This window comes from Paracoccidioides brasiliensis (assembly GCF_000150735.1).
Source record: "Paracoccidioides brasiliensis Pb18 unplaced genomic scaffold supercont2.5, whole genome shotgun sequence".
Lineage (NCBI taxonomy): Eukaryota > Fungi > Ascomycota > Eurotiomycetes > Onygenales > Ajellomycetaceae > Paracoccidioides > Paracoccidioides brasiliensis.
In genome coordinates this window covers 1,441,115-1,456,241 of record NW_011371362.1, presented here as the reverse complement: position 1 = coordinate 1,456,241, position 15,127 = coordinate 1,441,115, and the positions used below count along the sequence as shown (strand labels likewise).

The 15,127-nt window shown below is 40.4% G+C and overlaps 3 protein-coding genes across 3 annotated transcripts; 2 read left to right on the top strand and 1 right to left on the bottom strand.

Annotated features, from left to right (window-relative positions):
* Positions 1-2,899: 2,899 nt before the first annotated feature.
* Positions 2,900-4,836, top strand: PADG_04918 (uncharacterized protein; the record flags this gene model as incomplete). Its single annotated transcript, XM_010762130.1, has 5 exons — positions 2,900-2,980; positions 3,060-3,097; positions 3,213-3,238; positions 3,324-4,082; positions 4,151-4,836. The coding sequence occupies 5 exons, from the start codon at positions 2,900-2,902 to the stop codon at positions 4,834-4,836; spliced, it is 1,590 nt and encodes a 529-aa protein (XP_010760432.1).
* A 1,133-nt stretch (positions 4,837-5,969) lies between these two features.
* Positions 5,970-8,518, top strand: PADG_04917 (uncharacterized protein; the record flags this gene model as incomplete). The annotated part of the gene is made up of 2 exons (XM_010761893.1): positions 5,970-7,120; positions 7,198-8,518. 2 exons carry the CDS (start codon positions 5,970-5,972, stop codon positions 8,516-8,518), a joined length of 2,472 nt encoding a protein of 823 aa, XP_010760195.1.
* Positions 8,519-9,007: 489 nt separating this feature from the next.
* PADG_04916 (translation initiation factor eIF2B catalytic subunit epsilon) lies at positions 9,008-11,617 on the bottom strand (the record flags this gene model as incomplete). Its single annotated transcript, XM_010761892.1, has 5 exons — positions 9,008-9,714; positions 9,790-10,985; positions 11,084-11,208; positions 11,318-11,374; positions 11,522-11,617. 5 exons carry the CDS (start codon positions 11,615-11,617, stop codon positions 9,008-9,010), a joined length of 2,181 nt encoding a protein of 726 aa, XP_010760194.1.
* Positions 11,618-15,127: the final 3,510 nt, after the last annotated feature.

Here is a 15,127-nt window from a genome sequence, read left to right as displayed (position 1 = left end):
TAGGTTATGGATATATTAGGTGAGATTAGAGGCTAAGATTGGATTAGTTACGGGTAAGGACGTGAGGAATATGATAAAGCATTACCATCAAGAGCATATAGAGAAATGTACTTTTAATGGGAGGGCGTCATGATAGCATAAACCTCACCGAAGGTTTTTACCGCACGGCTTTAAAACCCCGTTCAACTGTCCGCCTCTCCGCCCCTCCAACCCCTCATGTAACATATTATTCCTCATCTGAACGGGGTGGTAGAAAATTTAGTTCTCCGGCAACAATATTCCGGAATACATTCAAGGAACCTTCCGAAGGAAAAGGACTTGAGATGACCGTATCACTCACCCCCAGTCCCAGAGATATATAGAGCCCTTGTTCCTTAATCCTGCTTTGCCCCGCTCGGGGGTAATATTGAATGATGATGATCCTGTTTTAGATTTCTGACCAACAGGAAAAACTGGCGGACGGGTTTTGCGCTTACAGGTTGAATAAGGTAGGGTAGTTAATTATAATGATGGATGCGACAGTGACAGCTAAGTATCAGTGAATACCACGTCCACCATGGTCACGTGTCCTCCCTTATATATTTAGGTAGGTCTCGGCTACTTTATACCCAATGTGTAGTCAACTAAGGGACGTTTGATGAATAAAGTAACATAACTATTTGTGCACAGGAGGTATTTTGCACATATGTAACTTAGGAGCATGATGAAGCTATGGTGTATATTTTATCTTAAGAACGTAGAATATGAACACATGAAATTATATATATGAGTATCATTTGTATGGGAATTTTCTTATCGGCATGAGGATGAGATACGGTGAATGAAATAAAATAAATAGCATGTCACAGTCCACAGTCACAGATTCTTAGACGGGAGCATTTTGGGGGAGAAATGTAAGTATATGAATGGTATATCGGTTATATTATCACTACCTCAAGTCAAGTGCAGAAAAGAAAAGAAAGTAAAAAAAGGACACGAGAGGATACAAGGGGAAAATCTGTCTTGATACTTGTAGAACTATGACTGTGAGCGCTCTTTTGAAACCTGTAAGTTGGACTCTGAAAGGCTTAGTTAGTTATTACTATTAATGTCACATCAGGCATGAGGGGAAATTGCAGGACATGCAATACTTAATATCCACAAGAATCAGTTCCAACTTTCCGTATGGAATGAAATGGGTGTGACATATGCATCTCAGTCTGGCCAGTTTATAAGGGGGGCATACGGATAGTAGGAGAGATAATACTGACAAAAGCTTCTTCTCGATATACATTCGGGAACAACCTTTGGGAAATTTTACTCCGTACTTTATCCAGAATTAACATTTGATATAAAACATGGAACATCCCGGAGCATCCCGTAACCTACGTCATACTCTGTAAACTTACCAGAATCCCAGAATTCCCTCAACAGGCAAACTGTAAATAAACTGAGGCATATACACAGCAAACCACCACGGAGAAAGTAAGGGTGGCTCTTATTCAGATACTTCTGCAGACAAAGAAATACATCTCCCCTTTCCCCCTGAAGGATAAAGAAATAATAAATTTTTGAACAAAATGTCTCTCCATTTCACTAGACCATTCCCGCTTCGACCGTGGTAGTGGCAGTGCACTCTGGCGCTCAAATTTTTTTAACCCACAACTTCTCCCAATCAGCACCAGTGTGGTCAGTCAGTGCCTCGCCATCAGCTGAATGACTTTTTAGCAGTGGCAAGAACAGAGATCCATCCGGAAAAGTTATGCACTACAGGCCGCGGGATGGTGCTTGCTGGTTGCTGCGAGAAAGCGAAGATCAGATCGACGGGCTTATGAGGGGGGATGAAATTTACCTCAGGTGGCTGATGGCAAGGAAACGGCTTTGGCCAGTCAGGAACTCGGGGTTGGCATTATGAATGATCTTTCAGTTGGAAGGCGGTTGTTTCGGTAAGGGAGCGGCGGGATTCCAATGGATTATTATCATTTTATGTAAAGGAGATAACTAACTACTAACTAACTTAACTAGTCAGTTACTACGGAGCACTTTGGCAAACCATAGGAGAGCAATGCTCCATAGAAACAGCATGAATTATCAACCCCCCTTTTTGCCTCGAGTGTCTCAGGTACTGGATTATTGGGATTGTCATTGGATGATCATTGGTTTGCAGGGGCATACGTAAAACCAGCCAACCCATGTTCAACCGCGCGGCGTGTCATTCGCCCGGCTGCAGCGATGCGCACAACAGATCATCCTCCCATCTAAGGGTTAGCCCCGTCCCTCTGCTGACTAAGGGGCTCCGTCCCCTTTCCCTAGGTTGTTGCCCCCAGGTGCTCAAAGCGCAGCTGGCAACACGCTCCCGGGTCAATTGCACAAGCGATGAGAAGGGGTTGTTTGATGCGTTCCTTTTCTTAACTTTATTCCTTCAACTTTTCTTCATCTTCACCGGGTCGGTCTCTCGTTCCTTCCTTCTCTATTCTCTATTCTCTATTATCTATCGCTCCTTCTCTTCCTCAGTCTCTCGTTCCAAGGGCTCCTCCTCCCAAGGTTGTTGTCTCTTTCCCCTTTTTGCGTTCTCTCTGGAAATATCAGATCTCATCTTCCCTCCTTCCCCCATTTTAATTTTTAATAACTATTATTTTTTTTCATTGTCATCTCAGGTGCAACTTCCTCGACTCCCTCGACTCCCTTCTACTTCGCTCTTGTTTATGTAAACTACATCCGACTGTCCTGTTCTCCTTTTTAATTCTAAACCTCTCCAACCTCTCCAACCTCTCCAACCTCTCTAACCTCTCTCCTTCACCTGTCTCCGTTGTCTTTTCCTTGATTAAAAGCTTCGCTGCATGTATAACATACATTGTCTGCAGCTGCTTATATCAATCGCAATTGCTATTGGGCTGGTTCCTAGCCTTTAATTGCAACTATGAAGTTCTCCTCTGTCCTGGCGGGTGCGGCTCTCGCGGGCACTGGGCTCGCGGCTGACCTGGATCCTATTGTCATCAAGGTATTTATATAATCTATCTATCTGTCAGTACATGTTTGGTGCCTTGTATTGTCTAACCGAGGGCCTCCTATGACTCTAGGGTTCCAAATTCTTCTACAAAACAAATGGCACCGAATTGTGAGTTATTCATTCCGGGGGTATGTATATATATTACTATATATATATGTGTGTGTATGTGTGTGTATGTGTGTGTTTGTGTGGATGTGACTTTGCTGACTGAACCATTTTCCAGTTTCATGCGCGGTGTTGCATACCAACGTGAGCTTCAACCCACAAATGACTCAATAGTTAAAAAAAAGTTTCCCCAAGAGGAGGACCACCACTGACTTCTTCTCTCATACAGAGGAAATTTCCAGCAATGGCACCACCAGCGAAAACGGCTACAAGGACCCCCTGGCCAACGCTGAGGCTTGCAAACGTGATGTTCCCCTCCTCCAAGAACTGAGGACAAACACCATCAGGGTGTACGCCATTAACCCCAAGGAAGATCACAAAGTGTGCATGGAACTCCTCCAAAACGCTGGCATTTACGTCGTTGCAGATCTGTCCGAGCCAGACCTCTCCATCAACCGTGACGACCCAAAATGGGACGACGATCTCTATGCCCGCTACACAGCCGTCATCGATACCCTCGCCCCTTACTCCAACGTCCTGGGCTTCTTCGCCGGGAACGAAGTTTCCAACAACAAGTCCAACACCCAAGCCAGTGCATTCGTCAAGGCTGCCGTTCGCGACTCAAAGGCCTATATCAAGAAGAAGGGCTATCGTGAAATTGGTGTCGGCTATGCGACCAACGACGACGCCGATATCCGTCAGGATATGTCTAATTACTTCAACTGCAATAACCGTGCTGAGTCTATTGACTTCTGGGGTTACAATATCTATTCGTGGTGTGGTGACTCTAGCTTCAAGGAGTCCGGATACGATGTCGTCGTGAAGGAATTCTCAAGCTACTCTGTCCCCGTCTTCTTTGCTGAGTATGGTTGCAACGTCGTTCGCCCACGGAAGTTCACTGAGGTAGCTGCTCTCTATGGCCCCCAGATGACTCCCGTTGTCAGCGGAGGTATCGTCTACATGTATTTCCAGGAGGATAACAATTACGGTATGCCTTTTTCCCTCTGGTAACCCCATATTCTCCGTCGTGGTCAGCAAAATTAACGAAAGAAATAGGTCTGGTCGATATCAACGGCAACACCGCCAAAGGCCGCCCCGACTTCAAGAACCTTAAGGACCAAATGTCCAAAGTCAACCCCAAAGGCGTCAACATGAACGACTACAAGGTTGAAAACACTGAACTCCGAACCTGCCCTGCCGTTGGCTCCTCATGGAAAGCTAACCGCTCCCTCCCCCCAACCCCAAACAAATATCTATGTGGCTGCATGGTCAAGTCTCTCTCATGCGTTGCTAAAGACTCTCTCGACACGGAAGAACTGGGCGATAACTTCAACACAGTCTGCGGTCTAGGCAAGGGCGTCTGCGACGGTATCTCCATCGAACCCGAAAATGGCGTCTACGGTGCCTACAGCATGTGCAACCCGCGCGAAAAGCTCTCCTTTGCCTTCGACTCTTATTACCAGCAGCAGGCAAAGGCTGGGAACGGTGATAGCGCGTGTGACTTTAAGGGAGCTGCTCAGAGACAGAAGCCCACTCAGGCGACTGGAACTTGTGCGGATTTAATGAAGCAGGCTGGTGCGAATGGGAAGGGGACTGTCACGTCTGGACCGGGCGGGCCAGCAGGGACGTCCAAGGGGGCTGCCAGTGTTGGGGCTGTGCCGGCGGTAGATTTTGGAATGGTTAGGGTTGGTGCCGGGGTTGTGGCGGGGGTTATTGCTGGGATGAGTATTTTGTTGTTGTAGAGGGATGGGGTTTTTGTTTCTCTTTTGTTTTAGTCCTGTTTTTGAATTTTCGGGAGCTGAGGTATTTATATAGGTGAGATGAAAGTGGTGGAGAGGTGGAGGGGATGTGATTGTGTCCTCGTATGCGTTGAGGTGTACCTTTGTTTTCAGAATAAATATTCTTTTTTAGGTTACTTTTCTTTTCTTTTCTTTTTTTTTTTCTTCTGTTGGATAATTAGTTTCCTTTGCATAGGTAAAGCAGGTATTTTTTTATATTTCACTCTTTACTCTATATTATTTACTCTAATTTAATCGTTCTTGCGGTTCGTTACGTTGCCCTGTGGTGGAGGTGTTGGACGAGATGGGAGAAGCAGGAAGAAGCAGAGTCTACTCCATGCTGATGCGGGTGGGAAATTGGGATGGTGAACTGACTGACATATATATTGCATGGTATTTCACAGGTAATGGTTCAAAAATATCCTAGCTTCTTTTCCATGGATACTGTTGACTTGATTCTCTTGGAAATATGTCAGTCGGTTATAGAGCGGCTGAAGGTTTACGAAATAACCACCGCACAAGGGGGTCAGTTTCTTAAATTTCATATGATATTCTGTAGAACACATGTGAATCTTCCAGGTTCTTATAATGAAAGTGTGTATATCTATAACTAGTTAGTAACAAACAGTATTGGTTAACTTTAAACATATAGTTAACCAGTGATTCTCAACGTTGCACACGAGTGATGTCATGGAGTTTGCTGGTAGGTTTAAAAAGTAAAGTTGGGTTCGTTAGTTAACTAGTTACCCGGTCAACCAGCGTCAAACAATATCACCATGCAACGCTCTACAACCACGGAAGAGAGACAATGATGATGAAGATATAAGAATTCGACGAGGAATAACGGGAAGAGAGGAGGAAGCAGGATTTGTTTATTTGTATTACACGAGAGTTCTTGGTAAGTCAGACACGGATTCCTCCGACACAGATGCAAAACGTTCTGTACTAACCAGGAGCTCGCGAGCCAATTAGCGTCGCTTTATTTTGTGTCCAGACACCTCCACTCGTCAAACTCCGTACAGTACAATCCAGGTTATAAAAACCTGCTGGAAAAGGCAATTTGCGTACATATACTTTGCATCCACAGCACGCACGAGATGGCTCGACTCAATCGAGCACCGCCAGCGGTGTTGGAGATCCGGGAAGATTCTGACGCTGACACCCACACGAAGACCCAGAAGCCTCTGGCAACGAGGCGGAAAAACACCACCACCACGTCTACGAGCTCAAGCACAGCCAGCGGACGGACATTAAGACCGTTGGGTACAATGCGGAGCCTTCCTGGGGCGAATACCAATGCCAATAAAAATGCCACTGCCAACTCCAACCCAAAATCACAACGCGATGAAGATGAAGACGAAGACGACGATGATGACAGCTCCCCTCGTGCTCCCACACAAACACGAAGAATGCGTCAGCGACGACAATTGGGACACCGCCGTTCCAATTCGCTTCTCATGCCGTTTCCGGCAGCGACTCATAGGTATGATGGGCTGACGGCTGGGAAGGGCTGGGGGGATGTGGAGAATGCACCGTCGCCGGGGGAGTGGGAGGAATATAAACATGGGGTTTGGGAGGAAGGGGGGGGAAAGGAAACGGAGGGGAGGAAAGGGGATGTACGGGGGACTGGGGAGGGGGGTGTGAAGGGGGTAAAGGGTGGGGAGGCTAGGGGGAAGCATGCGTGGAGGGAGGCTGGGGGGATTGGGTCGGAGAGTGAAGAAGATGGGAATGAGGAAGAAGAAAACGAGGACGAAAGTGATGATGAATTTGACTCCCTGGATGATTTTATTGTTGGGGATGATGAGGATATCAGTTACTTTGAGGAGTCGTCGTGTCAGGAGGATAGTGATGAAGAGGATGAGGAAGAAGTGTCCAACAGACGCCGCATGTCTCCCAGGAAGCTTTTTAGGGGAACAAGGCCCACATCCACAACAGCAAAAGGCACAGGGACTGGTGGAAATAACACCAATTACAGCACTACTTATTGTGACTGCAGTACAGCTACAGTGAATGCAAATGTGGCTACGGATGGGGGTGTGTCAAATGAATCTAACAAACCACAACCATCACCCCCTTTGTTTGAGAACAGCAGGAACGGAGAGAATGGCGATGCTAGTGAGGAATCAGGAATTCTATCTGTTCCAAAAAGCTTCGACATGAAGCCCCCTCCAGCGTCTCCTACAAAGTCAAACTCACCAAAGAAGCGCGGGGATATTGATCCCAAAGCTCCTGGAGACAATATGGAAGGGTAAGTTACTTTATCCCCCCCAACCTCCTATTTTCTCGAAACCACCAGCGGCTAATTAGATACATGAACACGTATAGCTCTCCGCCTAACTCTCGATCGCCCTTCTACAATCCAGAAGACCCAGGAAAAGTCCAGAGTGGAGCGAACTTCATAACTCCTCCATCCAGCCCTTCAAAGCCTCGTCTCCAATCTCCTTCCAAAACCAAATATCGCATCCCACCAACCCCCCATCGACCCAGCATAGACGCTTTTTGGAGCCAAGATATCATCAACTCGTGGAATGACCAGTACTCCCCACGAAAAACGAAGACAGGTTTGCGAAAATACCAGCCCTTCTCGGATGACGAAGATTACGATGGTGATCAGGGAATGGCAGGCAGGAGCAGCGGGTCAAGTTCACCAACTTCATCTCCTCAAAAGAGTCCTATCAAAGGTTCCCCGGTGAAGAAATCCTCAGTCGCAGCAACTGCTGCTGCACAGCGGGCACTTGCTGTTAAGAAGAAAGAATTCGATCAAAAGAAGGATGCCATGGCGGAGGAGTTTCTCAAAGCACTCGATGATTGTGTTACGGGTGGTGAAATTCAGAAACTTGCCGCAGCTGCTGGTGGGGTGAAGATTGTGTGGAGCAAGAAACTTAATACCACAGCCGGGAGGGCGAATTGGAAACGTGAAATGCTCAAACGGGACAGGTTACCTGCCCAGCCCACGCATCAAGCGACAGCTTCATGGCTGTCAGCTTCCGGACACGGAGACAATGCTCCCAATGCTCCTCCCAATGGCAGCAGCAAAGCAGCACCTAACGCTTACACCTCTACATTTTCAAATAACACCGACAAAATCCCACCCCCCCCCCCCCTCCTCGCCCCCATCCGCCACCACGCCACCATCGAACTCGCCTCCAAAATCATCGACAGCGAAGACCGCCTCCTAAACACCCTCGCCCACGAGTACTGCCACCTAGCCAACTTCATCATCTCCAACGTGCGCAACAATCCACACGGAGCCAGTTTTAAGCAGTGGGCCGCCAAGTGCGAGAAAGCGTTGAGTGAGCATCCCGTTTATGGCTGGGGAGCTGGTGGGAATGGTAAGGTACGCATCCGTATCACGACGAAACATTCCTATGTTATTCACTATAAGTATCTATGGTGTTGTGTGGAGTGTGGGTTTGAGTATGGGAGACATTCGAGGAGTATTGACGTGAAGAAGAGCCGGTGTGGGGAGTGTAAGGTTGGCGCGCTGGTGCAGGTTCGACCGAAACCGAGGGGGGGAGTGGAGAAGAAAAACGCGGTTGGTGATGGGGCCGTAAAGGGCGTGGGCAAAGGGATGGGAATGGGGGCGATAAATCGGGCTGTTGATGGGGTTACTGGGTCTATGGCGAATATCCATTTAGAGGTGTAGTTTGTTCAGGAGAATGGATGTTTGGTGGGGATTCGTTGTTGGAGCGAATTGGATTCGATCCAGTGCTAGGATGTCAGTCTATTCTTTTGGATGGGCTTTTGTGCACGGGACAGACTAGTTGTATGATCTACACTTTATGTGATGGATGTATGGAACGCAGTTCTCAATTTCCCTTTGATTTTTGAATTGAAGGTGGAAGATGGTTCTCGGTGTACAGGATGTTTTTTGTACGGTGCATTGCGAAAAGATACTAAGGGGATCTGATGGGTGGATGGATTTGCGCTTTTCTATATCTCACTCTCGTTGATCAATTATCAACCGTTGATTTTTTTGATACCGTTACCCCCATCCACAATGTCATATCAAAATTATGGGAATCGTCATGTCAGCATAAGCCTCTTTTACACGTCTACATGTCATGTATGTTATGACATATGTACCACTCCCGCCCTTAGCCAAGAAAATAACAAGCCGAGACAAGCTAACACCTCACTCATCACTCTCATCACTCTCATCCTCCTCACTATCCGCACTAGCCAGCCACTCAATGAACGGCTCCGTCTGCCTCCTAACACTCTTCAACCCGTCACTGGCCACCCCCCTCTCATCCCCCCACCATTGCACAAACGCCTCTTCCTCCACCGCCTCCAAATCATAAAGCTCCTTCGCCATAAACAACAAAACCGTCCCCCCCTTCCCCTTTTCCACAAGCTCCTGCTGAATCAACAAGAGCAAATCAACCTGATCCGGCTTCTTTCCCTCGGGGTCATCACGATCAAAAACAATCCGCTCGATAATATCCTTATACTTGCTAAGAACCTGCTTAACCGCTTCACTCGCACTGAGTGCCGACTGGGCTTGGCCTGTCGGCCCATCTGCATCCATGAGCTGCAAGATCCGTTTGAGGAACGCCGTGACGACGGCACGACGCACCTGGTGCTCTGAGGCATTGGCGCTCATACGTAGGCCGACGAGTTCGAGCTGGACAACGTCAGCGCTTAAGCCGTCGCGGAGACCGTCGTAGATGCTCGTTACGGCGTCATGGTGGAAGTGGACGCGGTCGTCGTCGTCGTCGTCGGAGAAGGAGGTGCCAAAGCTTCCTGTTCTGGAGTGCTGGGAGTAGCCGTCTTCAGATATTTCGGAGGAGAGGGTAGATATTGATGTGGTGGAAAGGGCAAGGGAGGCCATGTTGTAAACTTGTGATTGTGCAAGTTAGCACATTTGAATGCTTCGAGAGTTTTAGAGAAAACGGGGAGGGAAATAAAACATACGTAACCCGGAAGACGCAACGCTCTCATTATCGCTTTCATCATCTTCATCCTGCTCGTGGAAGAATTCGTATCCTATCCCACCCTCCCCAACAATCTTAGGATCACTGGGGATGGGTCCCTGTTCTCGCTCCGCTCGGGTAACTTTCGTACCCTCACGGACCGTCATCCCATTTCCTATTTTCACTCCGTAGGAGATTAATGCGCCATTTTCAATGATGCATTTATCCCCAACGACAGCTCCATTGGCGATGATAGCGTGTCGTATTTCCGTCCCATCTCCAACAGTGACATCGTCCCAGAGATATGCGCCATCGAGAATAACATTCTTGCCTATTCGACATCGTCGCCCGATAATAGTGTTTTCAACTGTTGTATGGTCCGCAAGACTAGAGCCTTGGCCGATGACAGATTTCCCTCCAATAAGGCAGGATTTCGCATACATTACACCATGTTCTTGATAGATATTACCCCGTTTCAGGCTGTATGAGTGATCCGGTACTAGATTTGTCTCTGGGCAGAGCGGATATGTGTACCTGGACACAATATCCTTGGTAACAGAGTCATAAGTCTTAAGATTCCGAACTCGAGCGGCATAATGCTTCTTGATAATATGGGTGTGTATAGTTTTCCCATTCAGCTCATAGTCTTTAAGCACGCCGTAGAGAAACTGTTTTCGGGGCGTCTGATAATCAAAGCTATCTGACCATAGGCCCAGAACTTCCGGCGTGCAGATGTCAATATAGGTATCGACTAGATCGCTCCGGATATCAAGTTCCGCAAACTCCTTCAGCATATCCGGGTCGATACTGAGTAAATTCGGCGGCGAGTGGTGAGAAGATGAACGAGAGCCTCTCCGTGGCCGGCTTTCCATTTCCTCGTAATGCAAGCACCGGTCTTTGGTGGGGTCGATGAAAAAAACAGAAGTCACGGATGGGTTCGACCGGTGCGAAACATTGGTTTCCCGCAGGACTATTGTCATAATAGCATTTTTATCCTTTAGGCGCCGGGAACGGTGTTTCGCAAGTGCTTCTTCGATTGGGTAATTGCTCACCACGTCGCCGCTGACGGTGATGAAGTCGCGGGTGATCAAATGCTTGCTGTCTAAATCACGCATGACGTCGCCGACGGAGGTGGAGGTTGATTTCAAGAAGATGAAGCTTTTGAAGGGGGAGCAGGGGGATTTCCATTTCGAAGCACTAATTTGAAGCGCGTAGTTAGTGCTGGTACAGGGTATGTTAAAGCGAGGTTGACTAGGGAGCTTTTTTTTTTTTTTTTTTTTAACCCTTAAACCTACTTGATATAACTCTCCACCTGATCTGAGTGTGCACCACCGTAGAGGAATACTTCTTCAACACCAGCATTGGCCAGGAATTCCATGGTGTACTCAATTATCGGGGTGTTTGCGAGCGGTAAGAGACACTAAAAGAAACCCTCACACAGGCAATTCAAACTTCAATTAGTTATGCCTCTAGTTGGGGATCTTCCCCCCTCAAGGATCAAGAGAGAGGATGGACATAGCAAAGCATACCCGAGGCTTTTCTAATACAAAAGGCTCAAAGCGAGTTTCAAACGTATCGGCCAAAACCTAAAAACACAAGTCAGCTATATAAGATTCGAAAACAAAGTTGCGATACGCAGTTTGCGCGCCTCTTTTGCCCTTGGAGCACCAAACGCATGCTATAGCAAAATAATAATGATCATAATAATAACCATAGAAAACCGAGTCACATACAACAGCCTGAAGCGCCTCTTCCCGCTCATCCTCTGCAGCTTGCGACTTCTGCTGTCTGGCAGAGGCCCCGCCGCCACTTTTGGACTTCGGACCCATCGCTACCCGCCGTCCTTGAACATTCAACAGCGACCTGCCCCAGGGAGTGAATCACTAAAGCTCCTTGTCGTAAATAAAGATGGATAATACAAATGTGGAGAGAAATTGCAAGCGCAAGATAGATGTTGAGGGAATGATATATGTTTAACAGTCAATGAATGGCTGTGTTTGATCCCGACAAAGACTATCACACTTCCATTTCCCTGGCGCATTTGTCATTGTTGGTGGTGTTGTTGTCTGAGGTCTGATCTTGGCCTGTGACTCTTTTGCAAAGGTTTCATTTTTTTTTTTTTGTGATTTTCAAGTTTGGTGCCTGATGAGGCTTGCAATGGAGAGATAAGCTTAGTCAACTGCTTCTGAATCACGACACCCTCCCAATAATTAAAAACTACTCGGTATATACAACGTCATATCTCACACATTCTTTATGCTCTTGACAGTAGTGATTCTATCATATTTTCTCAAGACTTTTATTCTTAAACTACCTTTAATCCTAACCTACCCGCTAACCCTGGTGTTGAGGGTGGTGAGGCTGAATAAAGATGTATTAGCCATGTAGTTTTCAACTTGTCAGTTTGAGACGCATAACTAAATTAATTTACCAACTTGCCAGCTTTGACACATCAGAATGCCATCAATTCACAATAAAAATAAAAGAAATTTTATAGAAATAGAGGGAAAGATTAAAATTTTCAACTATTGCTTTTAAAAATGAAGAAATTATCTCTATTTTGTGAAGCAGCATGGCTGTATAACATTTCACACCTTACTTAAACTAATTGACTAAATGCTTGTTCTCTACAGAGTACTTATAAGCTTATAATTATAACTTCACACTGATTGACTAAAGTTGAAAAGAAATTCTTATTCAATAAATGCAGAGGTTAATCATATGAAAAGTTCTCTTTAAATCTTCTTTTATTAAAAATATGATAAGTTATTTTTGAATATTTAAAAATCCTATATTCTTTGCTTTTTATATTGATAAAAACTTAGTTTTAATCTAATAAAATACTATAAATTTCAAAGTTAATATTTTAAATATTACAATTATAAATAAATCAAATATAAAAAAATATAATTTTAATAAAATTATATATAACTATAAATATTAAAAAATATAATTATATAAAAGTTTTATAATTTAAAAATTATGAATAAGTTTTTATTAATAAATTAATAAATATATTTAATTAAAATTTAATTTTATATATTATTTTTAAATACCAAAATAATTAAATAGTTGATAAATAAAATTAAGTTTAAATAATTATAAAACTTATTTTATAAATAAATATATAAAATTATTAAAATAATTATATAAAAATTTAATTAAAAATAAAGATAATTTAAATTAAATATTTTTAAAAAATAATATATAAATATATATTTATATTCTATAATAAAAATAAAAATTTTTTATTTTAATATATTTAAAATAATTATATTTCATTTAATTTATTTTAAAGTTTAATATTTAACTTTATATAATAACTTTATAAAAAATTAATTTAATATTTTATAATTTTTAATTTTAAAATATATAAAAAATATTTATAAACTATAATAATAAGTGTTAGGCTCGGCGCCGGGGCTAGGTTTATCTCCATCACGTGACCACACCCCACATGTAACCTAGTGGATCGGTCGTGATCTGGTCACGTAATCACGTGGGCTGTTTATAATCCGAGCAGACCCTGACACCCAACCTTAGAATTTCGTTACATAGCAGTTAGCAACGCAGAGAGTTTCCTTCTTATACAGCTCGCATTCGCTCCCTAACAATAAGTTAATAAAATTAAATAAAATTTTAAATAAAATTATATTAATTTTTTTAAAAATATTTAAAAAGTTTAATTTATTATTATTATTATTATTTATTTATTTTATATATTATTAATTATAATATTTATTTAATTAAAGTAAAATTTTAATAATAAAAAATAAAAATATATTAAAAATAAAAATATATATAAATATTTAATATTTTTCAATAATATATTTTTAAAATAAGTTTTATTAAAGTTTAAAGTTAATTTTTTTTAAAAAATATTTTTATTATTAATTTAATATTAAAATATAAATATATATAAATATATATAATTAATTTATAAAATATTTTCTTTTAATTTTTTTATTATTATTTAATAAATATATTATAAAAATATAATTAAAATTTTATTTAAATTTTATTTTAATAATTATTTTTTATTATAAAGAATTTAATTTTTTATTATAATATTAAATAATATTAAATAATAAAAATTAATAATTTTAAATAATATAATAAAATAAAAAATAATAAATTATTTTTAATATAAAAATTTTAAATTTAAATAATTTTATTTTATTTATAAAATTTAATTAAAAACTTATTTTATATTTTATAAAAATATTTTTATATTAATATTTTAATTTTAATTTATATAATTTATTAAGTAAAAAATTTAATAAAGTAAAAATATAAATTTTTATTTTAGATATTATAATAATTATTAAATATTATTAAAAATAAATTTAAATAAATTAAATAAAAAATTTAATAAATAAATAATTATAAAATTCATATATATATATTATAATATAATTTTTAATTTAAATATAATAATAATTTATATATAAAGTCAATTTATAATTATTTTAATTAATAGTATTAAAAATATTAAATAAAATCATTTAATATTAATTAAAATATTATATTTTTAAATATTATTTTATTAAATTTAATATTTAATATAAGATTTAATTTTATATTTTATATTTTTTTATATTTTATATCATTTAATAGTTATTTTATTATTTAATTATTATAAAAAAAGTTTATTTCAATTTTTTCATTAATTTTACATAAGTAATACATGTTATGATTTAACTAGAGGCATGTTGATAATTAGACAAAAAGTTCAATTCATCTATTTAATTAGACAGCTGTGATGATAATGCTAAACTGAGAATTAAAATATTAAAATAAATGAGCAGTCAAATATATATAAAATGTTTGAAAATTGAAACAGATCAATTTTCAAAGTGAAGTAAATCAATAAAAGCAATCAAATATGATTGAAATCAGAATAAATTAATTTTATTTTATATTATCAGTGACTGCGCTATAACAATATAGACTAATTGATAACTTATTATTTATAAAAAGTTTTATTGCAATAGTTTTAAACAAATATAGTTAAAATAATTTATAAATAATAGAAATATTCTAAAATATATTAAGTAATAATTTTTTTAGTAATTTAATATATAATAAAAAGTGTTTAAATTATATTTATTTATAAATAATCAATACTAATTAACTGACTGTAAATTAAAAAATATTTAACTTATTTAATATTAATATAAATATTTATAAAATAGTAGAAATAATGAAAATATTTAACTTATTTATATTAATATAAATGTTTATAAAATAGTAAAAATAATGAAAAAATATATAAATATTAATAATAATTATATATTTAACTTAACTAAGTTGTTTTAAAATTTATAGCTTAGTACAAA